Raw genomic sequence first — 27,767 nt, 5'->3', positions numbered from 1 at the left:
TAGTATTATATAAAATAATACATTGTACTTACATACTTAAAATATATATATAACATTTAAAAAAAAGTTAAATTATGACAAATAATATTATATATTTTTGAGTGAGTTTTATTTCCATAATAAAGTATTTTATTTTAAACTATGACAATGTTTTTATTTACTGATTCGATCCCTTTATGGAGAAGAGGCTAGCCCGTAGCAGTGGCGAAGGGTAGAGTTTAAATGATTTTTCATTCATACTTATTTGTTTTCGTTGATCTGAGACTACAAATTGCAGATAGATACTATTGGTTAGTTTTTAAATAATTACAAGATAAAAAGAACTTTTTATATACGACGTTTTTAAATTTTCTGTTGAATTATTATGCTCAATATGCTCAAACTTGTACTTGATATGAAGTAAATAAAAAACAAACAAATATAGAATACTGAAATGTCATTTTGATTTCCATAGTAACGCCATGTATATATTAATAATTTAGTTGCTAGGACCACCCACTTAGCAACCAATAATAGTGGATTCGATTACGGATTTCTTCCGAAATAACTTTTCATACAAAACAGAATTAACTGAAAATGTGAATTCAATTCTACTTAAAGATGGCTAAAAGTATTAAAAGAATGCATTGGCATCGTGTTCTGATATATTCTAAAAGTTTCAAATGTCTAGCTAGTCGGGAAGTTAGTTTAAAATCGATTGCAAGATTTGTACTGGATAAACAACCACCGAACAAATAAGAATACGAGCTAATAAAAACGGAAAATCAATTAAACCCTGCCTAAACCAAACCATAATAGTTTTGGTATGCTATGGGTGAACCGCGTGTGTGCTACCTGCAGGCCTATGTTATAACTGGTGATTTGAAGTTACCCGACGACATGACGTAAGCCAATACACGCTCGAGGTAAGCCGCCCAACGCACACTGCTCACCATAGATATTATTATGCTGAAACACCTATTTTTGTATGGGGACAATGGATAACGCCAGTATTTTAGTAGCGTTCATTTCTTGAATGCTATTATCCCTCTGGTAGTACGTCACAATGATGTCGTATGACGTCATGTCGACCGGGCGACTTCAACTCGCAAGTTCTAACATAAGGCCCCTGTGCTCCTGTATGGCTGTGAGACATGGCATCTTACTAAGCTTCAAAGGTCTCAGCTTTTGAGCTTTAAGAATTTAAGAGCTTTTAATTGTTACAATAAGTGCTAATACTTCGATACAAACCTACTCTAGATAGCTGCCGTAGCGGCCGAAAGCAGTCTTGTGTATAGAATAGATGCGCTGGTACGTCTTATGACGCTGGATGCAGCGTCGAAGACCTGCCAGCGAAAGCAGGATGCCTCTTCCTAGGGCAGGCACACGTATTTGTTTTTCCTTAACGTATCAAGAAAATTGGTGATAAACCAAGTTGACTCCTGACCACTACACCAGTCAGTTCTTAACTGGCCACGACGGATTCACTGCCAAACTCTTCAAGCTTGGACTTGTCATCTGACCAACATGATACAAGCCACATCCTCTGGGTATGTTTGAGAATGTGCTCCGAGAGGGAAGAAATGCCCAAGTCGGTCCAACCAATTTTATAGCATTTAAAAATATTTGCAGTGTCTTATTGCTAACGTGAAGATCTCTTTACATAGTTTTTGTATGTCCGTATTGTTTTAGCTTTTTTTTGTATTATATTACATAACCATTAAATATATTTATTTTATGTTAATTCTCCGTGCTTTTTATTAAATTATGGCAATCGGTAAATTCGGTCAAAACTCACTTCAGAGCGTGGCGACCTCAGTATTCAAATTTTATTTACTTTTACATACAGTGAACATTACAAATTATTAGACAGTTGGAGACAGTTGGCGAGAGTTAGAGACACTTGGAGATAGTTCGGATTCTCCGAATCCCGAATTAAATGAATTCACCGGCAATAATTTTAGACAAAAGAATAATGTTCTAGACAAAAAAAACAGTATCCATCGCAAGTCTGCCAAGTAAGAGGTGAGGAGAGACCAGATACCTTTGTCAAGAGTGCAATGTGCCTCTTCACAAAGGATCGTGCTGGCAAAAATACCACACAATAAATAAATATTGATTGCATTGTAAAAAAATCCGAGTTTTATTCCAATGTCCCCATAAATATATCTTTTGTAAGCATTTTAGTACAATACTATGTAATGAAAGATTTTTCTGAAATCATGCCGGTGAGGGAGGGTTTTCTATTTATTTTTTGCCGGTATTGAAGTGTTAAGATGTTCACAACATGATATTTAGAAGAAAAGCAATATAAATACAAAAAAAAGAAATAGATCAGCATTAAACAGTAGAAAAGTGTAAATATAAAATATTGAGAAGGAAGTACACCGAATGAGCTAAGCAGACTATTTTACGAATCTATCAAACAACGTCTACTTAGACTCATCCTTATGTAAGTGGAATATATCAACATCCGAAGCGATTTAGTTATTACCGAACAGAGTTATTGCCCTCCCATTTGGCATTACCAATGACAGGTTAGTTCTTCCTAATATAATTATCAGACTCACAAGCCAATACCACCAAGAATGGCAGTTTCCATTTATGTTGGAAAAAATATGTAGCTGAATAAAGATCATTTCTAAACTTCTTCTATCTGCTCCTGAGACATTCCCAGACGTAAACGACTGCTGGTGCTTCACATCCAAATCTAGGGCCTTGTGATACGCTTGATTAATTTGAACGATTTGTAGTGCAGGGTGAGTTGGTTTGGAGGGGTCTTTGTTTGTGTTGCCATCTGGTAATATTTGGTTAGAAGCGAAAATAGTAATTGTCGCACAGGTTGAGAGCCCCTGCTATAAAGGTATGTATGTTTAAAAAAATAAAATTTCCTATAATAGGTAAATAAGAGAATATATTTGTAATAATTGTATAAAATTTTACTACAGTTTACAGAGATTCTTCCTCTAATCTAATATAAAGCACAAAACCTTCATCAGGGTAAAGATGTTGAAGGAAACCTTCAAAAAAAGGTCTAAATATATGAAAGTGAAGCTGTAAATAGACTACATAAACTAAAAATAAAATAAGCTGCAATTCATTTCACATTGCTGATTCATTATATTATAAGCAATTAAAGCATGCATCAGTCTAAAACCGCAAAATATTTGAACACAATAATTATATATTCATTCAAATCAGTCGATTCTTCCAAGATAAACATCAAAATCTTGAATTCGTTACGAATTACTTTTCATAACATTGACTTGTACCAAAACAAAAACATTCATATTATTATAGTACAAACGTAAGCAGTAGCGGAACTTCAAAACCCCTTACATCATTAAAAACTAAAGAATATAATATATCATAGTGTCAATGCGTAGCTGCCGATTGCTTGACTAAAAATTGGGTACAAGTCGGTTATGGGGAAGTCAGCGGCAAACATATTTTGAAAATAGCCGATATACTGGATTATTTGTTAGGTTGGGTTAGGTTTTCATTCTTGAATTCATGAATTTTGCCCAAAATCAGCTATGACTATTAGTGCGGTTCCCGCCTCGCTTCCCCATAAGCGACTTGTACCAAAAATTGTACATATGTGGTTCTTTGTATCACAGTTCACCATGAGCTGTTGTATAGGAAACAGATGGCCGTACAGCATTGAGGTAAAATTCATATCGAAATAAAAAAAAATACGTAAAAATATAAACCACCAGAATATAAGAAATTAGGTAAGTACCTACCTAAGTAAATTAAAAATACAATCATATTGTATAGATTCAAAAGTGGGTTAGCACGTAAGTATCAAATATCAAAATGGATTTATAACATACATACAACTTACTCCACGGTGAAATGCTGCACGAACGTGTTAATTCTTGATCACAATGCTATACAGCCATCTGTTTCCTCGTGTACCGGAAACTTGTATGTGTGCAGTTTGCCGTATCACACGTCACCGTGAGATGTTGTATCAGAAATATATGACCGTATATTAAAGACCGTCCAACCTCTGAGTCGTATAGTACTGACATAAAACTCATGTTAAATAAAACACGATTCTTGTCGGTTTACACTTTACAGGAAGCCAGCAGCAAACAAATTTTGAAAATAGCCGATATACCGAATTACTTGTTAGGTTAGGTTAGGTTTTCATTCTTTAATTCATGAATCTTGCCAAAATCAGCTATGAAAATTGAATTAATGTTCATATTGAATATAATAAAATTGGAGACCGTATATCTCTTTCCGATAGAAAGCTCACGTTGAAATGTTTTACGTACAATTTACATGTAACCCTGTTTCCTATACAACAGCTCACGGTGAACTGTGCTACGGCAAACTGCATTCATACAATTTAGAGCGAAACCACACGGGCGCTGAATACGCGCTGTGTCGTGTGACCGCTGTATTTCAAATGCGAGTGGGAGTGAGTGTGCAACAGCAGTGCTTTCTTACTTCCGCTCGCAGTCAGAATACAGCGGTCTCGCGACGCAACGCGTACGCAGCGCCCATGTGGCTTCGCTCTTACATGTAACCAAGTTCAGTATCGTTTTATTACAATATGTATTTCTTCGCTTTCTTTGAAACGAGGGATCGCACATGTGTACATATGTTTAAGAAACATCTCTGTTTCAAACATCTGAAACAATAGAATTGTTCATTCACCCTCAATGCATGTTTCGAAAGGCTGTTAATATAATTTTATTTTATTTAAGGCGTACATGAGGTCTTGCACAATGTAGTTCCGCCACTGAATGTAGTTATCACTGGCAGACAGCATCAATTACTGGGAATAGAGAGGCATTCGAATACACCAAACTATCATTATTCAGAATATTTACATGAACAATCACAAAACACACATATTATGCGATACATACTTAATACTGACAAAATTGTTGACTTATGTTTCGACGAGCCAACGTACAGAATATATATTTTTATGACTACAGTTGTTAAACCACACTAAAAATGTTTCACTTATATTTTATGGGTCATATGTGAGCACTGGTAGCACACATTGGCTTGAACAATAGGCACACTGAGGTCTTCTTCGAAAATATTGTGCAGACATCCGGATGCATTCCATTACAGTTCTGTTCTGTGAGCAATCTTGTCTCACATTTTGCTTTAAGCTTAAGCCCAACATGCACCTTTCGATGCCATGTTGACTTTTTGACACACGTATATGTGTGCACTAGTGGCACACTTTGCCCAAAGAAAAGGTGCACTTTGAGGTCACATTGCGGAAATACTATTCAGGCGCTTGGACACGTTCCATCCTATTTCAGTTCTGTGAGCAATATTGTCACATATCTATGCATGCATGTATAGTTTCTGGTCGTATGCCTCATTGCCAATATACACCTTTCAATGCCAGGTTAATTATTCGATTTCTCATACACTAAAGCATCCACGTTTCGCACGTATACGTGTGCGCTAGTAGCATATATTATTCAAAGAAAAGGTGAACTTTGTGGTCACCTTCGGAAATACTATTCAGGCATCCGGACACATTCCATCCCAGTTCGGTTCTGTGAGTAACATTGTCATATCTATGAAAGTATGTCTAGTTTCTAGTCTTAGCCTTATGCTCAACATGCACCTTTCTATACTGTGTTAACTGTTCAATCTCTCGTATTGATCAAACAATAACCTCTATAAATATTAGTATTATTTTATTCTATAAATATTATTTAGATTGTTCAATCAATGTGTGCTACCGACACTCACTTATACATGTGAAACAAGAACTCTTGATTTTAGAGAGATCCAAGATATTGCAAGTAGCACAATGTGGTATGAAACGATGCATGTTGGGCATAATACGTAAAGATCACAAAAGAAACTGATGGATAAGGAAGCAGAGTACGCAATCTGAGTTGCTTGGTGAGTGGACAACCGCTGGACAAATGCGCATACTGTGATACTTGAGGCGCACAAACGCCCACAGGGACGCCCTAAAACCTGGTGGATACTCACAAAGTTTGGTGGATGTACGACAACGAAAAATGGAGGTAGGCTGTGGAAATTCGATATAAATAGAGCACACTACACTTTGTCAGTCATATTTATTTATTTTCATTGAACTAAGAATACAAATTGCAGAGGGTTTTTAAAATTAAACTAAACCCTGCCTAAATCAAACCATAATCGATAAAAAATATTCTTCTATCTATAAAATATCTAAAATTATGTATGATTGAATGGCTTATAATTTTTTATCTGTTATGGTTTGCTTTAGGCAGGGTTTAATTGAATTTTAACAACTAATCAGTATCATTTGCAATTTGTATTCTTAGTTCAATGAAAACAAATATGTACAATTGAAAAAGTATAGTTTGTACTATTTACGTTGGATCTCCATAGCTTACCACCACCCATCAGAAAACACTATTCTGGTGTCTGAACACATTCTTTACCAATTGATTTCTTCTGTGATCTATAGGCCTTATTCCCAACATGCATCTTTTCATTCCGCTACTACTGTCAAACATCAGATGGACATGGCGAAATATCTAAAAATAATTCTGTGGGGTAGGGTTCAAATTCTTCGCCTTAGCTTCACTGTGAACGAGCTTATGCTTGCGTAGATTCGCCGCAAACTTAGCCCTGTAACCGCACTCCCCGCATGCAAAAGGTTTAGTAGTACTGTGCCCAATCTTATGCTGCCGGAGCGTGCCGGGCAACTTGCACGTATAATCGCAAACGTCACATGCAAAGGGTCTCGCATCACAATGCACGGACATGTTGTGTATGCGCAAATTCGCCGCGACTTTACAAGCATAGCTGCACTGGTTACATTTAAACGGACGTACGTCGCTGTGTGTCAACTCGTGCTGCCGTAACGCGCCGGAAACTTTCGCGCGGAACCCGCAAACTTTACAAACGTACTTCTTTTCAACTTCAACGTTTTGTAACTCTCCGCTTTTTTGGATGTACGCGTCTTGAGATGTAAAATTATAATTGGCATATATGACGTCTGTCGCATGATTTATCATTCGATGTCTTTCTAAAATTTCTAAAGTAGCACATTTAAAAACACACTCAATACATTGAAATGGTTTATCTTCTTTATGTATGGCTTTATGCTTGCGTAAATTTGCAGGGAGTTTGCATCGATACTCGCATTCGTCGCACGCAAAAGGTTTGTCATCGCTGTGCACCAGCTGGTGTTGCCGCATGGTTCCCGGTAGTCTGCTTCTGTAACTGCACTGCAGACATGCGTACGGTTTATCAGAATCCACGTTATCAATTATGTACTTCTTAGTTTGATCGTTTTTTGTGTGCGTAGCGAACAGGCTGCCCATGTAAAAGTTGGGTACGTGTCTTCTTACGCGACTCGTCATGACCGTTCCTTCATAATGGTTTGCGTCAAACTGTGTGTCAGCTGTAACTGCTGCGGAATTAATCTGGAACGTAAAGTAAACATTCAAATGTATTTATTTAAGCGCAGCAGACACTACAAATTATAAGTTTTAAATGTTACATTACAAAAAACATAGACCCTACCCCATTAAGAATTTATAGAACGACATCTACTTAAACTCACTCTTGCGCAAGTGAAAGATATTAATATTCAAAACAATTTGGTTGAACGCAGGTTATTGTCATAGGAAGAACAAACAACTGATACTCTCAACTTATTAGAATATAGTAAACTATCCGAGATGGTGCTTAATATGGAATGTGGTGATATCGTATAGGACTTTTCGCCAACTGAACTGACTTGTCACACCCACAATGGCCGCGTGGCTTAAACGCTGGCCTATAGACTCGAGGGTCCCAGGTTCGAATCCTGGGTCTGACAAGTACGCATATTGTTTTTCAATTTGTGTATGAGTCAGAGTATGGACCTAATAGGTTGAGCAAGTGGCTGACATCCATTTCTCGTAAAAATAAAATCTGTTAATACAAACCTCCACTCTGTGGAGGCCCATATGATCCTATTAGGATCGGACATGGTCGAAAGAAAAAAGAAGAAGAAGAACTGACTTGTAGACCCTGTCCACATACACTGTAGTCGAGTATACCTAAACTAACTCGCACTCAAGTGAAAAAATGTAAATTAATTATCGAGTATCCATGGTTAAACAAACCGTGTATTATCAGTTTATAAAAACGTGTATTTCTGAACTCTCGCTCGAGTAATTGGAATATATCAAAGGTACTGCACAGTTTAACAAGATGCATAGAAATGGAGTGCTTAAATTTCCACATGATTCACAGGTCAATGGCGAAGAGTGCCTGTTGCAAGGAGATAAATGATCGGCGATTATTGTCCGCATCTGTCAGAAACAGCTAGATATCAAAAAAAAAATCTGAATGAATTGATGGCATTGTACCAAAATCAAAGCATTCCCATTATAATGCAAACATTGCTATAACTTACTGCGACAGGACAGTTATGGTAGGTACATAAATAGACAGTCAAATGTACCAAATCATTATTTAGTTAGATGAACAATCACAAAATGTCATAGCTGCCAATAGAGCCGCTATAAACTATTATCTTCAGTTTTCAGCATGTTTCAATGTGCCAACGTACAGAATATTAATTTTTCTATGGCTAATTCAACCGTTAAAAAGTTCCAGAATCACCACCGAGTCTTTTAATACTGAAATATGCATAGTTCAAACCCTTAGGACAATAGGTTATAAAAATTTTCCATAATTAATTATATAGTTACCCAATTGGTACAACCGTTTATTAAGAATAAGTGCTCACCCCCTGGGCACTTACGGAGACTCAATCTCCTCGACAGAATCCCTATCTTTCCCATTCTATATTTAAGTCCCATTATCTCGAAAAGTATATCAACAACACCCATGTTTTTTTTTAACATTTATATCTGGAATTTCTAAGAAAGTAAGTGTTTTGAATAATATTGTATCAAGAGTCTGTGTTTGAAGTACTGGACCACTACCAAATTATAATTGAATATTATGTTAGCACCAATTTAAAGTCTCAGCAAATTTGAGTGTAACAGAAAAAAGATACAGATTTTAGCTTATCTTTTATATTATAGAGTAGATTTAAACATTTTAGTAGCAGTTGTCATTCATAAATTATTTTATTTGGATCTAAAAATGCATAAAAATGCCAATTTAAAAACTAGTAAATTACCTGTTGCTCTGAGCTGGAACTGATTTCATTATCGTTAAGTGTGTTATCGGCATTTAAATCAGAATCTGTGTTTATTGTTGATTCGTTGGCATGGTGATCAATCTTCTCATTCTTCATTTCTTCATCAATCGAACTGTTATCATCTTCAAAATCATCATTACATACGGACGAGTTTTTGTCTGCCAGGGGTACTTCAAAATAGTCGCAATTTTCTTCGTACGTAATGGGCGGAACCTCGATATAACAGAATTTAACGTCTTCTTCTTGTTCTGCGGCCATTTTTGCGAATATTTACAGTGTAAATGTCTGTTTTTAGTTCGCGTTTCGGCTTGTTGACATAACCTCAAAAGACAAACGTCAAACAGAGGAAAAATGAAAATGTTTGGCTTCTGCCATAGACAATGAAAGAGGTTTTGTTTTGAAAATTACAACGACAAAAATAAATTATAAGGAGGTATATTATTAGGTAGGTAATATTATAAAAATTATTCAAAGGAAATAATCATAATAATTGTAGGAAGTATAAAATAACTAACCTTTTATCAAGATAAAAACTTCAATTTCCTAAAATAACCTAAAAAAAGTTTCTTAACTAATTAATTTACTTTTTGATAACTAATGTTGAATATTAAACCCATCGTCATAGATGAAGATTCATAAAGATAAGTTGCTTGCAAATTTAAAAAAAAACTGTGATTTTTATTCAGCTGGCAGATTCAAACCTGGACCCATCTTTTATATTAGGTACCATATACTTTTTAACACTACAACTTGCCTAGAGGACCAATAATAGTACCTAGTGTATTTAGTAATATAAGTGAAACCATTACAAGCGTCTAGACTTTGAGAAATCACATAAGTAAATATATTGTGTCTTTACCGGGATCGAACCCGGAGCTCCCGGATGAAAGGCCAGCGCCTTACGCACTGCATCACAAGAGCGGCTAGTCGCAGCTAGTGTATAGTGCTAACGGGAGCAGAATAAATTAATATTATCAAGTCACAACAAATAGACAATTTAACAAAATAATATTAGGTTATAGCGCCGTGTGGGGGACCTGTGAATACTTTCTCCTTCACTCATTCGAGCATTGTATATGTTGCAATGTTATCAAACAGACGGTAAAGAAACAGTTGCCTGTTTAACTATATAAGGCGATGTTTGACCTTAAGTTATCAATCGGAATTAAATCGAGTCTGGCTCCGTCAAAAGATCTAATTTGTCTAATTCACTAAAGTAGCCATGCTTGCATTCTGAAAATGGATAAATACCGTATACTGTAAGCCGTATCTAACACAAGAAAAACACGATTGCTATCAGCAGCTATCGAGAGTAGTTTTTCATATTTTTGTATCAAAGTATTAGCACTTATTGTAACATTTACAATAAATTAGTTGTAATTGTTACAATAAGTGCTACGTTTTAACAGCACCTCTCTTGGCTGTGCTAACTTTTAGAGCGAGATAGACAGTTTTGACTGACTTATTATAATACTTCGATACAAACATATAAACTACCCTCAATTGCAGTCTTGTGTATACAATAGATGCGCCGAGTCAAGTGAGCTATTCGATTGAACTAGGTACATGATTTGACTACGACTACGCCATACCTATTGTATCAATTATTGTCACCGTAAAGAGTTTAAATATACACTTTGATCAACCCACGACATATAAATATTAATAAGGGACGGAAGAAAGAACCTCATCCTTTATAAGGTAGGAAAAAATTAAAACACAAATAAATATTCAATCAACATTTTAATAAATCTATTAAATAATAATAGGTATTAAGTACCAACACATTTTAAACGCTGTAAAAATACATATTCATCAATCATTAGGTACTTTGTAATGTCTGAACTGTGAAAGCTCATTTTGCACATAACAACAAACTAAAACGTAACACAACCCACTTATATTAAGAGAAAATATATTTAAAAAAGGATGACAATTAACAATTAATAAAAGATGATTAATGAGAAGTCTGTGTTTCTCTGCGCTTATGTTTACATAATATCGTCACTGTACTGGCAGAAGACAATAATTCGAAAAAATTACATATTGAGTTAGTTATACCAAAATGTTAATTATTTCAAACTTTACCGTCTGGAAACCTTTTTAATAAATAAACAGTCTTTATTTTAAAGTCATTCTTTTTACGATTACTTAATAAACTCACATGATAGAACATTTCAAACATTTTAACAACTTCAAAGTCAAATTACTCAAAACTAGTATTCTCCAGTTAGTGTGTTCTGCCAGAACAGAGATGATATAAGACCCCGTTTACACGTTGTTATGTACCTGTGACCTCAATCTATTAATTACTGAACCACGTAGATAAACACGTGTGGTTTACATATCAATAACAAATCGAAAGCTAAACACTTTCTTGCATAAACAAAGTAATGGGTTACGTGCTAACGAAGCATGACTATTGTCAACTTAATTGGCTTATTATCGTAATATAAAAGCCCCTTGATTATACAAATAATCAGAGCGAGTTCTGTTGCGAATCTTTACACATAACGTACGCGTCGGTTTTTGGTTGTCAGTTCAGTGTCCTCGTGTGTTCGAATTTAAATAATTATTTTATTCTATTTTGTTATAAGTTATAAGTATTGCATTATAATTTGATAATTAATTATGAATAAAGAAAATAAGTCGCCCAATCGATAACTGAGAACAGTCGTCGATTGTGCGGCCATTTTTAAAAACAAACATCTTCTTCAATACATAACAACGTGCATGGAATTACTGTTGACAGTAAGTATTATCGCGGTCATAACAAGTAAATGACGTATGGGTAAACATGTATTATCCTGCAGTTGGCAAGATTGCATGCATGAATCAAAAAAGTTTGGAAACTTCTGAATTTTCATGTGACAGTAGGATTTTTTCGATCTGCGCCTGTGCAGTAAAAACGATAGTGGTGAACCTGCCGGCAAAAAAATGAACTACAAACGAATTTTCATGTTGACCGACCTGTCAAATAGTACCATTAAATGACAACATCGCATCTCGCTCACTCTTAAAGAATGAATTGGAGATACAGTCAGCATTTTTACGTGTAAACAGTTATTGTCACGATAGTTTAAAATAATCACTATTGCTGCCAGTAAATCCATGCACGTGTACAGACGCTATAATACTACGTTCATGTGACAGTGAAAGAGAGATAGCAAACTGAAGAAGTTGACAATGTTATTAACGAATTAGTCAAAATTTACAACGAACTGAACCTAAATCTGGAAGAAGAGGATTTTGCCAATTTAATCAACAGTTATTCAAAGAGCAGCAATGAAGTTTTGATAGAACTCGGAAACCTGAGAAAAGATGACTCTTTTCCTGAATAACAGCAAGAAAATGAACAACCGAAGCGATTTTAAACCAAGAGGATGGCTGAATATTTCAATATGATCGAGAATCGATTAACTGGCTTCATACATTTCGATGCATCATTATCACCGTGTCTGGAAACTTATACGTATGCAGTTCGCCGTATCACAGTTCACCGTGAAATGTTGTATCAGAAATATATGGTCGTATATTAAAGACCGTCCAACCTCTTTGGGTCGTATAGTACTGACATAAAATCATGTCTAAATAAAACACGGTTCTTGTCGGTTTACACTTTACAGGAAGCCAGCAGCAAACAAGTTTTGAAAATAGCCGATATACTGGATTATTACATTCTTGAATTCATGAATTTTGCCAAAATCAGCTATGAAAATTGAAAAGAAATGAAAATATAATTAATATTAAATTCTACAGGTTTTTTAAAAAGGTTTGTCGATAGCTATTTCAGTTGTAACACCATTATCAAGACTATTCAGATACGCCGTTTGCCTTTGCTTAAATACTATACGCATAGATAGAGACAGAATATATTTTCTTATTCGTTCAAACAGTATTATGACTTTGTATAATTATTATTAATTGTAATATTATTAATACTTTGAAAACCCTAAGTAGTTTTTAATGGATATAAAAATTTACAAAATTTATCGAAAGTAGTGTTCGAGTGCTTTGGTTATTTCTTGATATTATTAATCAATTAAAATATTATTAGTATAATTTTTTTAATCATGTGCTTAAATTATATTTAATAGTGGCGTGAATGTATTACCAAATTTTTATTAATTATGTGATTACTTTTGGATAATTCGCGATTAATTTCCAACTGTTCGAGTAAATTTAATTTTAGACCTTTGTTAAATATATGCAAACATTCTGGCGTTATTTTATCACTGATGGTATACGAATTTGATATTAAATGTTTAGCGAACTGAGAATCTGTTTTACCATTCCTGAAAGACCGTAGATGTTCTTCAAAACGAGTTTTTATAGGCCTGCCAGATTGACTGATTAAAATGATATTCTACCAAGTAAATGCTAACTCAATTAATATATGAAAATTGAATTAATGTTCATATTGAATGTAATAAAATTGGAGATTGTATAGTATATGGTCATCTCTTTCCGATAAGAAAGCTCACGGCAAACTGTGTCATGGAGAAATGTTTTAAGTACAATTTACATGTAGCCACAAAGGAGAAGGATATAATCTTTACTTATCAATCCTATACGAGTATGTCTCCAGTTTAGGCCTACGATGTAGTTTGGTCATGGTACCAGATCTCTCGAAGTTTATTTGGGAAATAGCAATGATTCATATCGCTCATACATCAGTAGAGAAGGGTGGAATTATCTAGACAGCAGTCAATGTGTTAAGATCCGACATAAATAGTGCACATTAAACTTTGTTTTTTTTTCTTTTCGACCATGTTCAATCCTAAAAGGATCACATGGGCCTCCACAGAGTAGAGGTTTGTATTAACAGATTTTGTTTTTTACGAGAAATGGATGTCAGCCACTTGCTCAACCTATTAGGTCCATACCCTGACTCACACACAAATTGAAAAACAATATGTGTACTTGCCAGACCCAGGATTCGAACCTGAGATCCGCGGCGTGATAGTCCAACGCTTAGGCCGTGCGGCCACCATAGGTGTGTTTGAAAACTGTGTCTTTGGGAAACTTTGTTAGTCATACGTATTTGATTTTATTGAACTAAGACTATAATTTACAGATGGTGTTGTAAAATTCAATTAAACCCTGCCTAACCAAACCATAATAGTTTTGGTATACTTTTGGTACACGACAAAATTGTGCACACTTTTTCATTCATACTTATTTGTTTTCGTTGGATTAAGAATACATATTACGCAATATTGTTGGTTCATTTTTTTTTTAATTCATTAGGCCCTATTTAGCTAAACCAAACTATAATGGATAAAAATATTATTCTAACTATAAAATTTGCAAAATTTTAGATATTTCATAGATAGACGAGTATTTTTTGACTGTTATAATATATTATGGCTTGGTTTTCGCAGGGTTTAATTAAATCTTAGATACTAACCAACACCATTTGTAAATTGTAGTCTTATTTCAATGACTATGACTGACAAAGTTTAATGTGCACAATTTATGGCGGATCTTAACAGCCTACCTCCACATAGTGCCAGCCACAGTATAATAATCTCATACTCTCCCATGCTTATTCTTTTGATGCTGTCTCAGATTGTCAGCTCGGTTTGACCTGAAGTGGCATATGTCACACTTTATGGGCTTTTCGTTGCTGTGCGTCAATTTGTGTCTATTGAGATGCGTCACCCGGCCGTATTTACGCATGCAAACGTCACACTGATACGGCTTTTCGGCGCCGTGCATTACCATCTTGTGATTCTTCAACAGATTCAAAGTTGAACATGCATACGTACAGTCACTACCGTCGCATTTAAACTTATCCCTGCTCGCGTGAGTCATTTCGTGCCTTCTCATACACGCCAAAGTCCTACTTTTATATTTACATTTAACACAACTGAACTTTTTCTGTACGCTATGCGTCAACTTGTGCGTTTTCATTTGTGTAGAAGTTCTAGAATTATAGCCGCATACGTCGCACGCGTACGGTTTCATACCGCCGTGTATAAAAATATGCTTTTTCAGATCGCTAGACCTCTGGCACGTGTATTCGCAAAGACCGCAGTAATACGGGCGCACGTCCGTGTGAACCAACCCGTGTTTCCTCAAATAACTCGCCGAACTGCATTTATAATCGCACAGCTCACACTCGAAGTCCTTCTCGCCCGAGTGCGTCAGATTGTGCCGCTTCAGCCGGCTGGACGTCACCGCTTTATAATCGCAGACTTCGCAGCAGAAGGTTTTTAATGAATTTTTAAATAGTTTTTTGTCTATGCCATCACAATCGTCCGGGGATACTTGATCATAATTTACACTACTGTCTTCCAACATAAAATGATCCCCGCGTATTGTCAGACGTCTTTTGGAATTGCGGGGTGAATTTATTCGTACGCCGTTATTGATGCGATCCAGAATAAAATGGTCAGCGTGAGAGTCGACATGGTGTGTTAACTTCTCAGCGTCTGAGAAATTTACGAAACAAATACTGCATTTGAAGTCAGCTCCACTGTCCGCAGTCTTTTTGGATCTTTTCCCTTTTGATTTCTTCACTTCATGCTTAATAACAATGAAATCCTTCAAATCCGGTGGTTCTTCTTTCACGTTTATCCGATCGTCTTGCAATTGTTTGCAGCCGTCGATTTCACATTCGGCTTTCTCAATAGCGATCTACAAGCAGAAGAATAAATATATTATTACACTACGATCCGCATGTCCAAGCAGTGTGCAGCAGGGTGGAGGTAGGCTGTTTAGATCCAACATAAATAGTGCAAACTAAACTTTGTCAGTCAAACGTAATTGTTTTCATTGAACTAAGACTACAATGTATATTATTAAAATGTTTGTTAGTTTTTAAAATTCAATTACACCTTGCAATTAAATTCAAGCCATTGTAGATAATAGTCAAAAAATGTTCATTTATGTATACTTAAGTACCTATATATAATATATATTGTACCTATTATATTTTTTGTTGACCATGTTCGATCCTAATAGGATCATTTATGGGCCTCCACAGAGTAGAGGTTTTTTTTAACGAGAAATGGATGTTAGCCACTTGCTCAACCTATTAGGTCCATACTCTGACTCATACACAAATTGAAAAACAATATGTGTACTTGCCAGACCCGGGTTTCGAACCTGGGACCCACGACGTTATAAGCCAACGCTATGATACAATATCTATGTCGTTTAGGTATACATAAAATATCTAAAGTTATGCCATTAGACTATGCATAATTTTAGATATTTTACAGACGGAAGAATATTTTTTATTGATTATGTTTTGGTTTAGGCAGGATTTAATGAATTTAAAAAACAAATAAGCATAACTGACGAAGTTTAGTGTGCACTATTTATGTCAGATCCAAACAGCCTACTACCACCCTTCACCACTGAGTCCAAGTTTATTTTAAATGAAATAAAATATAATACCATATAAAACTAGCAAATATTACCAGGTGGCAGTATCACCTGTCAACATTCCAATACATCTTCCAACACTTTCATACGTCTACGTGTATGTTCTGTCAGACTGTCTTCGTTCTGTTATTTCAGATTCAACTATTTATCTGTGAACTGCTGCATCAGCCTGGCGGAGTCTTTACGGTCTCCTGACTTTGCCAAGAATGTTCCGACTCGTTCGTTTGTCAAATGGGGTCATTTAGCTGATGGTTCTTTCTCATCCATACTCTATATCGTTTTTGTGATTGTGGTCTTTTGAGGCAAAAACCAAACGAAAACCTAACACAACCTACAGTAACTCAAACGTAAATAGGATGTGTTGGGATTTGGGTTGTTTTCAAGTAGGTTGTGTTAGGTTTTGGTTTGGTTTTTGGTCTCAAAACAGCTTAAACACAATCACGATATTGAGTACTATAAAATCAAGAACATAATAATACATTTTATAGTGATAAATACCTTTGAAACATTGTCCAATTCAATATTATTGCTTTCATGAACTCGTGTTTGAAGTAAATCGGATTGTTTTTCATCTTCTAAACGATTTTTCACCGAAATTCGTTCAATCGTTATTTCCTTATTTAAATAATAAGCATTTGCATTATTGTCAAAATAGTTGAAATTTTCGTTTTCTACACCGATAAGGCAATTATTTTCGACGGATTTCTTTTTCATATCCATTACGGGGTATTTTAAAAGGAAATTATGTAAATGTTGACATCTATTTTACGTTAGTTTCTCGATATTATTCAATATTTTAAAATTTTGGAAACGTCAAAGTGACACAAAATATTCGACAATAAACAATAATTTGTTATGAAATAATATGAATGAAGATTTTGTGAAATAATCACAGTGTATAATTAATCCATAAATATAAAAATATAATATTATCAATAAAAATTTCAGAGCGTATGAAAAAAAATCGTCACGATAAGTAGATGATCACACAATAATACTAAACTTCGGCATTGTTATTTAATTGAAAAATCATGTAAAACTTTGATAACCGTTTATAACTCCATTCGAATAACATTAAAAATGCAAACATTATGCCAGCGCTCCATTGGCGAGCCAAAAGTCCGAGGACAATAAGTCTTCAGATTTTTCTACATTCTGCTGCTGGCTAACAGACGTTCAACGAAACGAGGTATATTATTAATTTGACGAGTAAAACCGTCGACTTTGACAGCATAGATAATATACGTAAATTTGACAGTTAAATCGTGATGGCGTTAAATGATACCGACGTTTTGTGTTTTTTGGGTTATTGGGTGGCAGATAATCTAATAACGAAGCAAAGGGTACACAAATACTGGGTGAAACAATGGTTAAGGAAACGAACGACATTATCCCACACAAATTTAATATGAGAATTGCGTTTGCAACCGAGCGATTTCCGCAATTATTTGCGAATGTCGGAGGATGTATACACAGAACTGTATAATTTGGTCTCCCCATTTATTAAAAAAAAATACTATTATGAGGGAAGCTATTTCTCCTCATGATAGATTATGTGCAACCCTGCGATTTTTGACTGCCGGCGGAACATTCACTGACTTGCATTATAGAACTGCGATTGGAAGACAAACTCTGGGCAAGATAATTCCCGAAACTTGCCAAGTCATCATTGACGTTTTGAAAGGAGAATATTTCAAGGTGTGTATTATATTATACGTCATCTAATAAAGTTGGGCAAATTTACAAATATATAATTAACAAGTAGACGTCGGTTGGTCTTATAAAGTAAACGTTTAGTGGATTGTTTTACCTATATAACTCATAGACGGCAACAGCATAAGAATGACAGACAAGATGCATTTGAGATAGGTATATATATAGTCACAAATAAGGCCATCGTTGACATGCTAAATATTCAATAGACCGTTAGAATTCTGTACCTAGCCAGGACTCTCCGTATAGGCTGTAAGCAAGCTACTTAATTATTTCTGTTGAATGTATTGTAATACTAGTCATATTCTTCGAAAAGCAAGCATGGAATTTGATTTCTAAATGAGGCCACATAATAATATAGGTATGCTAACATAACTCAAATACTTACCATTTGTTGTATCGCTTAAGCCTTGAGGTTTATAGGCATAAAAAACAAACAAAAAAACAAATATTTTACAAGATATTTATTCACACAAAAAACATTAATTTATTATACCGGCTTTTGTACATTTTTGCTTAATATACGATAAACTGGTTGAGTATGAACAGTAGTTGCTGGCATTATTTTGTCACTTTGTCCCATAAAGGCAACTTCATGCATCAGCTTCTCGGCCAGCAATCTTTGTCCCTGTGACATCGATCGTAGTTTCATGGCCATCATTTTGCCAAAAACATCAAATTCATCTTCAGTCTTGCTTAGTTTGTCGGTGATTAATTCTAACACTTTGTTGGCGCTATCATTCGATGGGGGTTCTGGTGCTCTATTAAGATTCGACCTTGGAGTAGTCGACAACGTTGATGTTGGAGGCGAATATTCTATCTGTAAATAAAATATTGATTATTTTTTGTTGCAGTTCCCTGATACGCACGAAGAAATGGAGACGATTGCAAAAGAATTTAATAGTAAATGGCAATTTCCAAATTGCCTGGGCGCAGTTGATGGGAAACACATTGCAATGTGCCACCTGCAGGCGCCGGCTCCCACTTTTATAATTACAAACATTTCCACAGCATTGTTTTGATGGCGATTGCAAATGCTAATTATGAATTTATTTATGTTGATGTTGGAACAAATGGACGTATTTCTGATGGAGGCGTACTGAGAAAATCTATTTTTTTCAAACGTTTAGACGAAGGCAGATTAAAAATACCTGCACAAAAAAAACCTACTGCTAATTCTGATGCACTGCCATTGGCGATGAAGCCTTTGCATTACGTAACGATTTCTTAAAGCCGTATTCACAAAGGCAATTAAATCACAGTAAAATAATATATAATTATCGGACATGCAGAGCCAGGCGAATTATAGAAAATGTTTTTGGCATTTTAGCTGCTAGATTCCGCATTTTTCAAGCTCCAATAAACATGAAAATTGAAAATATCAATACAGTTGTATTAGCTTGTTGTGTGCTGCACAACTTTCTTCGTCGCAAATCAACACATTCTTATACTCCTTCTCATGACCTTGATAGGGAAAATCCTGAGACAGGTTTAATAGAGCTCGGACTGAGGTTACAGGACACCTTAGCGCCTTTGGAAGCAACGACTAATCGGAACTCGACTGCCAATGCTAAGAAAGCGCGAGGAGATTTTGAAAAATATTTTAATACTACCGGGGCTGTCACATGGCAAGAAAGTATGATAAGCAATAGATAAATTAAACCAATGTAACAGTTTAGTTAAAATGTTTTACCTCAATACAATCTTCGTTGTTTAACGAGTTGGAGTAACTCTCATCAGGAGACATGTTTTCCAAATCGTCCGCCATGCTGGATATTGAGCTCGATTCTGTAAAACAAAATGTAAATTGTTAAAATACAACATAATACTCAAACTTGTTTTTTATTATCTCTCCCCTAAGTACCCATTCCTTCATACGGTTAATATTGATATGATTATTTATATTGGTATAATTGGTGTAATCCAGTATATCAGGTATTTTCAAAATGTGTTTTCCGCTGTATTCCTCATAACCAAACTGTACCATTAATTTTGATTGATGATTGACGATTTATTGATTGTCTCTGAAGGAACCTAACTCGAGCGATTTTTGATTTCATGATCATTTCTTTTCTTCTTCTTTCGACCATGTCCGATCATAATATGGACCTCCACGGAGTGGAGGTTTGTATTGACAGATTTTGTTTTTACGAGAAATGGATGTCAGCCACTTGCTCAACATATTAGGTCCATACTCTGACTCATACACAAATTGAAATTCAATGTGTACTTGTCAGACCCAGGATTTGAACCTGGGACCCGACCACGACTCAATAAGCCAACGCTTAAGCCGCGCTTCCACCGCCATGATCGTACCTATATATTATTATTTCTTACCTACCTCAGCAAAGAATAAGTAATTTTATTGTGACTAGAAATGATTCATAGCTGTATGTTTTAATTGCTTAATAGTTGCTAATCTAATGCGATGTCACTTTCAGAGCTACGACAATGTCATAGTCTGCACGTGTATAATAAATAGCTTTAAAGCATTCCCTCGTACCTATATATTATTATTATTTATTACCTACCTCAGCAAAGAATAAGTAATTTTATTGTGACTAGAAATGATTCATAGCTGTATGTTTTAATTGCTTAATAGTAGCTAATCTAATGCGATGTCACTTTCGGAGCTACGACAATTTCATAATCTGCACGTGAATAATAAATAGCTTTAAAGCATTCCCACGTACCTTCCATTTGGTCGTTCAAGAACTCCAAATTTTTATAGTACCACAGTTTGGGTAGATATACTGCGTCTGTGCCGGCTCCGCTTCGATATGATGTCCTTACTTTATTTCTCTCCTTTCTGTAACCCGACCTCAATGTCTGTATTTTCTTTTTGACATCGTTGACCGTTGCCTGCGGCTCCACCTTGATTAATATTTCCAAAAGTTCCGCATACGCCAAGGACTTGGCATCACGATTCTTGTCGTCTTCCACAACGACGGGTTGTCTTTAAAACAACTAATAAAATCTTCCAAGAAACTTTTCGAATGCACTCGTAGATCTACCATTGTTGTTTTCGATGTCCGAACACTTTGAATGACAGTAAAATAATGATGGCGCTCATAGACTAATATATGGCGCTGTCGTCCGTCGGCATAGATATAAATAATGTGACGGTAAAGCGTGGTGAACGTACGAATTTCAGCGGCTCGGCGAGTAAAATATCAAACATGCTTGAAATCCAACGAGCCTGGTCTGCGGATTAAAAAGTCCGCAGACCTGGGGTGCTCCACGCGAAAAAAAAGTCCGAAGACTGTAAATCGTCTGACTTGCGTGCCAATGGAGCGCCGGCATTATTGTAGCATTACTGTAATATTAGTCTATGGTTATTATTTTTTGACGTCTCCTGGAACAACATTCTTTTTCTTTGGGAAAATATACTTACTATTTATTATTGAATATTTTTAAGAAATGGATCATATTAAACAGGAAGTAGATGACGAAATGATAAGCATAGAAGTGCCTGAATGTGATTCGAAGAGTCACAACTCGTTTTCGGATGAATTTCGTCAAATTAAAGAAGAAACGAGCGTTGAACTCGAATGCTCGACCGATTCGACATTGTTTGTGAAGCAAGAATTTGACAGTAACGACGAAGTGGAGACGCCCAAAACTGAAATAACACACGAATTGATATGCCCAGATGAATTTAACCCTGTCGGTATTCGAAATAATGTGAAAGTAGACGAAAATTCAGATGACCAATCTAACCTAGCCTTTTTGGTAAATAATATTATTTTTTCCGTTTTTATTTCAGTCTGTAGACCTCCACAGCGACCCTATACGTCTTATAATATTTACACGTATTGATTCTCAGCCAATGCTATCAGTGATTCCCTCCCTTTTTTAATTGGTTTGATCCATTATTATTCCTTAGTTCCAAAGAGATTGGACTCCTCCCTTTCAATCTCTTTGCTTAGTTCAAAGCAGGCGTTTTGTTTGGGCAACACATTAAAGAGGGTTCACAAGACATTATAGAGACGTCTTCACTGGAGGTTGTATAGATACTATCCACGGCTTAACTAAACTAGTATAAAAGATAGTAAACATCTTATCAGTGGCCACGGGTGGAGGTAGGCCGCGGACATCTGACAATAATAATACACACTTTGTCAGTCATACTAATTATTTGTTTTCATTAAACTAAGAATACAAATTGCAGATGGTTTTTTAAATTCGATTAAACCCTGCCTAATCCAAACCATAATAGGTAAAAAAATATTCTTTTATCTATAGAATATAGAACTGTATAATTTAATGGCATACTTTTTTTATTAACAGTTTCAAGATGGAAGAGTATTTGGTACAAGTCGGTTATGTGGAATACAGCGGCAAACAAATTTTGAAAATAGCCGATATACTGGATTATTTCGTCACCGTTCAGGCAAAAGTCACCAACCCTCAAAAACACAGTTTTGAGTTGCGTATGTCACCCGAAACGTAAAATTATGTTCTTAAAGATGAAAAAGTCACCACGGTACATTAGTTAGTAAAATGTTGCTTAAATCCGAATTATTTGATTTTCACTGAATGACTTACGATAAAATCTTAACAAGCATAAGTCATTATAAGCGGATGGACATTATTGACACTAAAAAATAAATCCTTTGTTATAAACATAGAAGCAAAAGTCACTAAAATATGTATGGTGACTTATTGTTGACTCATCTGACACAGGCAACAATAACTAAACAGGAATAGTCACTTGAGCTTGTCATAATAAGATCGGTTTGGTCTAGATTATTAACAAGCAAAAGTCACCAAACCACATTTCAGCCGTCTTGCTTCTTTTAAAACTTTCCAGATGTATTAATTAGCATCAAAAAGTAAAAGTAACCTAAATAACTTGTTGAGAAGACATGAGAAAATTATGTAATGTAGATAAAACCTTAAAAACAGTAAAATCTGATATTTCCTTCATCTCCAAACTTTCAAATTACGATATCTCGAAATGATGTTTTTTGGGTTGGTGACTTTTGCCTGAACGGTGACTTTGTTAGTTTGGGTTAGTTTATTCCACATATTTTATCACAATATTTTTATCTTATGAAATTGATATATTCCAACTGTGTGAGGTGAGCTTAGTTTAGGCCACAGGGGTCGGCAAACTGTTGTACCAAAGGAGCCAAATATGAGTAACACAACGGTTTAGAATGTTTTCGAGAACCATAAATATATTTTTACAAATATGATTTATTTAACTGAATTAAAACTCATTTAGTGCTAACACCGCGACTGGCGCGTTTTGAGTACTTGGCCATAATTAATGTGTTATTTGACCGTGATTTTGTTAATGGTAGTGCCGCAGATCACCGCATGACCATTTATCTTTTTTTTTGGCGGAAACAGTTTATCCCATGTAGAATATTATATTAAATACCTTTTTCTGTTGGTGCAGATGCTGTTCGATCCAATAATTATTGTTAACTTATAGTTTGACTAGCAGTATCACCCAGCGCTGCTTGGGAGTGGAATGGTTTAATATTTGAAAATAAAAATTCTAAATTTAATACGTAAAGTGCAAAGGATTGAATTTAAAAAAGTAAAAAAATATAATATTAGAGATTTTTATTTTTAACCTAATTACTTAGTATATTTTTGTACATTTATTGCATTTAAATAGGTATCTTAAAAAGTAGTAAGTACATATTATTATGCAATTTGTTATTGTAAAACTGTCCCGGGTTGCAACAGGTTAAATCTGAAATTCGAGACCCCGACCGCCCACTCCGGCTCTGATGCCGCTACATGCAATTTTATTATTGTCCGTGAGTGAAGCATTCCGATCTAATGTGGCAGCACTGTGTCGCCCTCGCCAACCTGCCGATTAGCGATTCTAATAACACAATTATTTGCATCTAACTTTGCCATTTGACCGCCGATCGAGCTGAAATAAACGCCAATATTTTTTAAATGTACACATTCTAGCGACATTTTCAATAAAAAATGTGGGTTGCAGCATTAACTTCCGCGTTTCAAGGCCCTGTACGCAGCGCCCTTTTTCCGCAAAAACCGTAAAACTGTCCCCGGGTTGCAACGGGTTAAATCTGAGATTCGGGACCCCGACCACGCACTTCGGCTCGTGGGCCTCCGTCTACTATCCAAATTTTGTCGAAATCGGACTGCATGTGTCAATTTGCATAAAGAAAAACCGAAGGGATCTTGGGTGCGGTGTAGAGCCAACGATGATGAAAGGACTCGGCAGGCGTGGTTATCTCACCCTTTACATCACTCCTTGAAAAGAGGAGGAGAACCAACGAGCGGTAGCTATCTGCCAGAAGGAGGCGACATGAGGAAGATACGGATTATTGTGAGGTAAAACCATGGAAAGTGGCTGTCCGGCACATGAGATATGAAGTTAATCTGTCGGCCGAGTAGTTCTCCTCACGTGTCATTTATCGAATATTATGATGCACGTGTTCATGACTCGTTATTGTTCTACATCTTACTTCACCTGGTCGGGCCCCAGTATTGGGGCAAAGGGCGCACACAAGTTTGCGCCATTTCCCTCAGTCCATCGCCTACTCTCCCGCCTCCCGACATCTTCTTCTTTCTTCTTCTTCTTTCACCCTGTCACGTCCCAACATTGGGGCATAGGGCAAGCACAAGTTGGCGCCACTTCCCTCGGTCCATCGCCAACTCCTGTGCCTCCCGCCATGTCAGACCTGCAGCACGTAGGTCGCTTTTGTAGCATCTCTGCAGGGTGAGGGAGGGCCGGCCACGGCGACGGAACCCTTGAGGCTGTGCCACGAGGGTACGAAGTGCCGCACTCTTTGGCGGCATCCGGAATACATGTCCCAGCCACGTAATTTGTCTCTTCATGATAACTTCAATCACCGAAGGCTGTTGTGTCTGCTCACGAACTCGGATGTTTGTAACGCGGTCGTACCAATGTACCCCTAAGATTCTGCGGAGACATCGATTCTCAAAGCTCAAAAGCCGAGACTCTTGAAGCTTAGTAAGATGCCATGTCTCACAGCCATACAGGAGCACAGGTAGCACGCACGCGTTAAACAAACGACATTTGGTCCTCACAGAATACAGCCTTGACCTCCATGCGACTCCAAGTTGGTTGAACGCAGAGCCCGCCACACCCATGCGGATTCCAAGCTCACTAGAAATACCACCATCATCGGCAACCGTGGCACCCAAGTATTTGAATCTGGACACCACCTCTACGGGCAGACCAGAAACCCGCAGAAAAGTGTCAGCGTCGATGCAAGCAGCACTGCACATGGATTTGGTCTTAGCGGCATTCAGATGAAGACCCACACGCATCGAGTTCGCGGCTAGCCTGTTCACGGTCACCTCCAACCTTTCGATCGTCGAGTCAAACACGACTGCGTCGTCTGCATACTCCAAGTCGCACAGTCTTTCTTCGCATAGATCGCTTGTGTCATCATGATGTAGGCGTATCCCACTGTCGGGGCAAACCGTCTTACGCATTATGAAATCCATCATGATGATAAAAAGAAAGGGCGCAAGTACACATCCTTGCTTGACTCCTGACGTGATTTCAAAAAGGTCAGAGGATGTTCCGGCTGCTCTCACGCGACACTCTGTATTGGTGTAGAGAGCACTTATCACGGCGACCAGTTTCCGTGGGACAACATAGCCTAGTAGAATTTGCCACAGAGATTCACGATGAGGACTGTCAAATGCCTTTTCATAGTCCACGAAGCAGCAGGCGACAGGTATATTCATCTCTTGGTACTGTTGCAGGAGGCATCGGAGAGTTGAAATATGCTCTGAGCAGGACTTCCCCGGGACAAATCCACTCTGCTGCGCACGCAAAACATCCAGCATGGGACTAATCCTGTACAGGAGAATCTGCGCCAACACCTTCCCGGGAACGCTGAGGAGAGTGATTCCTCTGTAATTATTACAGTCTTGTGGGTTACCCTTTTTGTGCAGAGTAACAACGGTACCATCCCTCCAGGCTTTGGGGCACTGCTCCCTTTCCCACACCTCGCGCAGAAGGTCACACAAGGACGGCAATACAGCGCTCAGTCCGCAGAGCAGAAATTCTGCATGGATGCCATCATCTCCAGGAGCTTTCCTGCGCTTCAGTCTTTTGACAGCCTCTTTAACTTCAGCAGTTGTCGGAGGATCTTCGCAGAATCCCGATGCAGTAGTGATTCCGAGGGCGGTGATCTCCGACGGAATATCGAAGGGATGCAATGGAGGTGGGCGATTCAGGACATCACTGAAATGTTGGCGCCATAGCTCCTGGACCTTTGCAGGTTCAGTGACTGTCACTCCGTCAGAGTTGCGTAATGCAGTGACCACTGGACGTTTCCTACCGCAAATTGCTCTGGTGATGCGGAAGAGAGCACTTGGATTCCCGCCCTGATAGCCTCCCGACATACCAGACATAAACTGCGGCAAGTATAACGTGAAGCGTAGCCGTTTCGACAACTACAATCCTCCCTCGCCTCTTCATTCCCTTCGTCGTGCAATCATTTGACGTTCGTTATCTGTGTGTGCTGCGAGTTTGTGTAAAGTGTTTGAACGTGTTAATAATGCAAAAAGTGATAGCAGGAGGATTATAAGTCGTGTTATAACCTACTGCAAAAAAGAAAAAACAAAATGAGCCCACTGGGCCTATAAATAAGGTCGATGATAGAGTCGCTGAACTGACTGCTGGATATTATTTGACATTTCAGTATTACCATATAACTAAAAATATCCTGACTGATTGGAAAAATATTGTCGTCTGGTATTGTCTTTCGTTGTAGGTCGGTAGCACTTTCTGAACCAAATTAGGGGAAAAAACATTTCCTAATACTGGCAATCCTTTCATAATACAGTCGAACTTGGTTATTACGAGGAAGATGGAACCGTCTGAATTTGCTCGTTATAAGTGTTACTCGTTATATAAGAGAATAGGTATTTTTAAATGAGATCACATTACACAAAAGACACAATTCAAACAAAAATGCACAATTAAAATTTTTCTCCGAAGCAAGCATGGCATTCATAAACTACAAAAGAAGTTGTTTATTGTAATGAACAGGGAACTCAGAAATAATGGGAACTGAAATACCCAACTGGTAAGGCTACGCAGGCAACCGATATCGGGTAAGGATAACATTAAACGCGTGTTAATAAAACGTTATTCTAAACTTGTGCGTTGCCCTGACGACTACTGTCGGTTTTATGTTCATTTAAAATTGAAAATAGCAATCTGCTCAGTAAAAAGTTGTGGTAATGATACAAATATGAAAAATAAAACAAATAGTGCAACTACATTTCACAAGTAAGCATATTTTTATTGTTATTTTGAATATTTATGTCAATATCGTAACATGCATTAAAATTTATTTTCTGCATGGCATTTGACGTTCACGCACAAACAATGTTAAACGTTATTGACGAGTGCGACGCACACCACTGTAATGCATATAATGCGTGTATTTTGTTTGAATAACAGGGCCGCATTTCAGACAGGGAATATTAGACAATATTTATAATAATCAATTAGGGATAACTGTTTTCGTTTATCATAATGATTTAT

General features: G+C 36.7%; 2 protein-coding genes across 2 annotated transcripts; both read right to left on the bottom strand.

Moving 5' to 3' along the window:
• Nucleotides 1–6,215: 6,215 nt before the first annotated feature.
• Nucleotides 6,216–9,469, bottom strand: LOC147076063 (uncharacterized). Its single transcript, XM_085941558.1, has 2 exons — nucleotides 9,113–9,469; nucleotides 6,216–7,397 (listed from the first exon to the last, which is right to left on the bottom strand). The coding sequence occupies exons 1-2, from the start codon at nucleotides 9,389–9,391 to the stop codon at nucleotides 6,504–6,506; spliced, it is 1,173 nt and encodes a 390-aa protein (XP_085797684.1). The 5' UTR covers nucleotides 9,392–9,469; the 3' UTR covers nucleotides 6,216–6,503.
• Nucleotides 9,470–13,898: 4,429 nt separating this feature from the next.
• Nucleotides 13,899–17,371, bottom strand: LOC147076062 (uncharacterized). Its single transcript, XM_085941556.1, has 2 exons — nucleotides 17,027–17,371; nucleotides 13,899–15,775 (listed from the first exon to the last, which is right to left on the bottom strand). The coding sequence occupies exons 1-2, from the start codon at nucleotides 17,246–17,248 to the stop codon at nucleotides 14,666–14,668; spliced, it is 1,332 nt and encodes a 443-aa protein (XP_085797682.1). The 5' UTR covers nucleotides 17,249–17,371; the 3' UTR covers nucleotides 13,899–14,665.
• Between the last annotated feature and the right edge of the window lie 10,396 nt (nucleotides 17,372–27,767).

The sequence above is a fragment of the Rhyacophila brunnea genome, unplaced genomic scaffold (assembly GCF_057557595.1).
Source record: "Rhyacophila brunnea isolate RB1 unplaced genomic scaffold, BYU_Rbru_1.0 scaffold_13, whole genome shotgun sequence".
Taxonomy (NCBI): Eukaryota; Metazoa; Arthropoda; class Insecta; order Trichoptera; family Rhyacophilidae; genus Rhyacophila; species Rhyacophila brunnea.
The sequence above is the reverse complement of the archived record's forward strand: the minus strand, read 5'-3'. Positions and strand labels throughout refer to the sequence as shown.

Excerpts from the sequence above, each read along its gene's own strand:
- LOC147076063 (XM_085941558.1), bottom strand. The coding sequence starts at position 9,391 with ATGGCCGCAGAACAAGAAGAAGACGTTAAATTCTGTTATATCGAGGTT. Across the intron at positions 7,398-9,112 it reads GTTCCAGCTCAGAGCAACAG|ATTAATTCCGCAGCAGTTAC; the intron begins GTAATTTACTAG and ends TTTACGTTCCAG.
- LOC147076062 (XM_085941556.1), bottom strand. The coding sequence starts at position 17,248 with ATGGATATGAAAAAGAAATCCGTCGAAAATAATTGCCTTATCGGTGTA. Across the intron at positions 15,776-17,026 it reads AATTGGACAATGTTTCAAAG|ATCGCTATTGAGAAAGCCGA; the intron begins GTATTTATCACT and ends TTCTGCTTGTAG.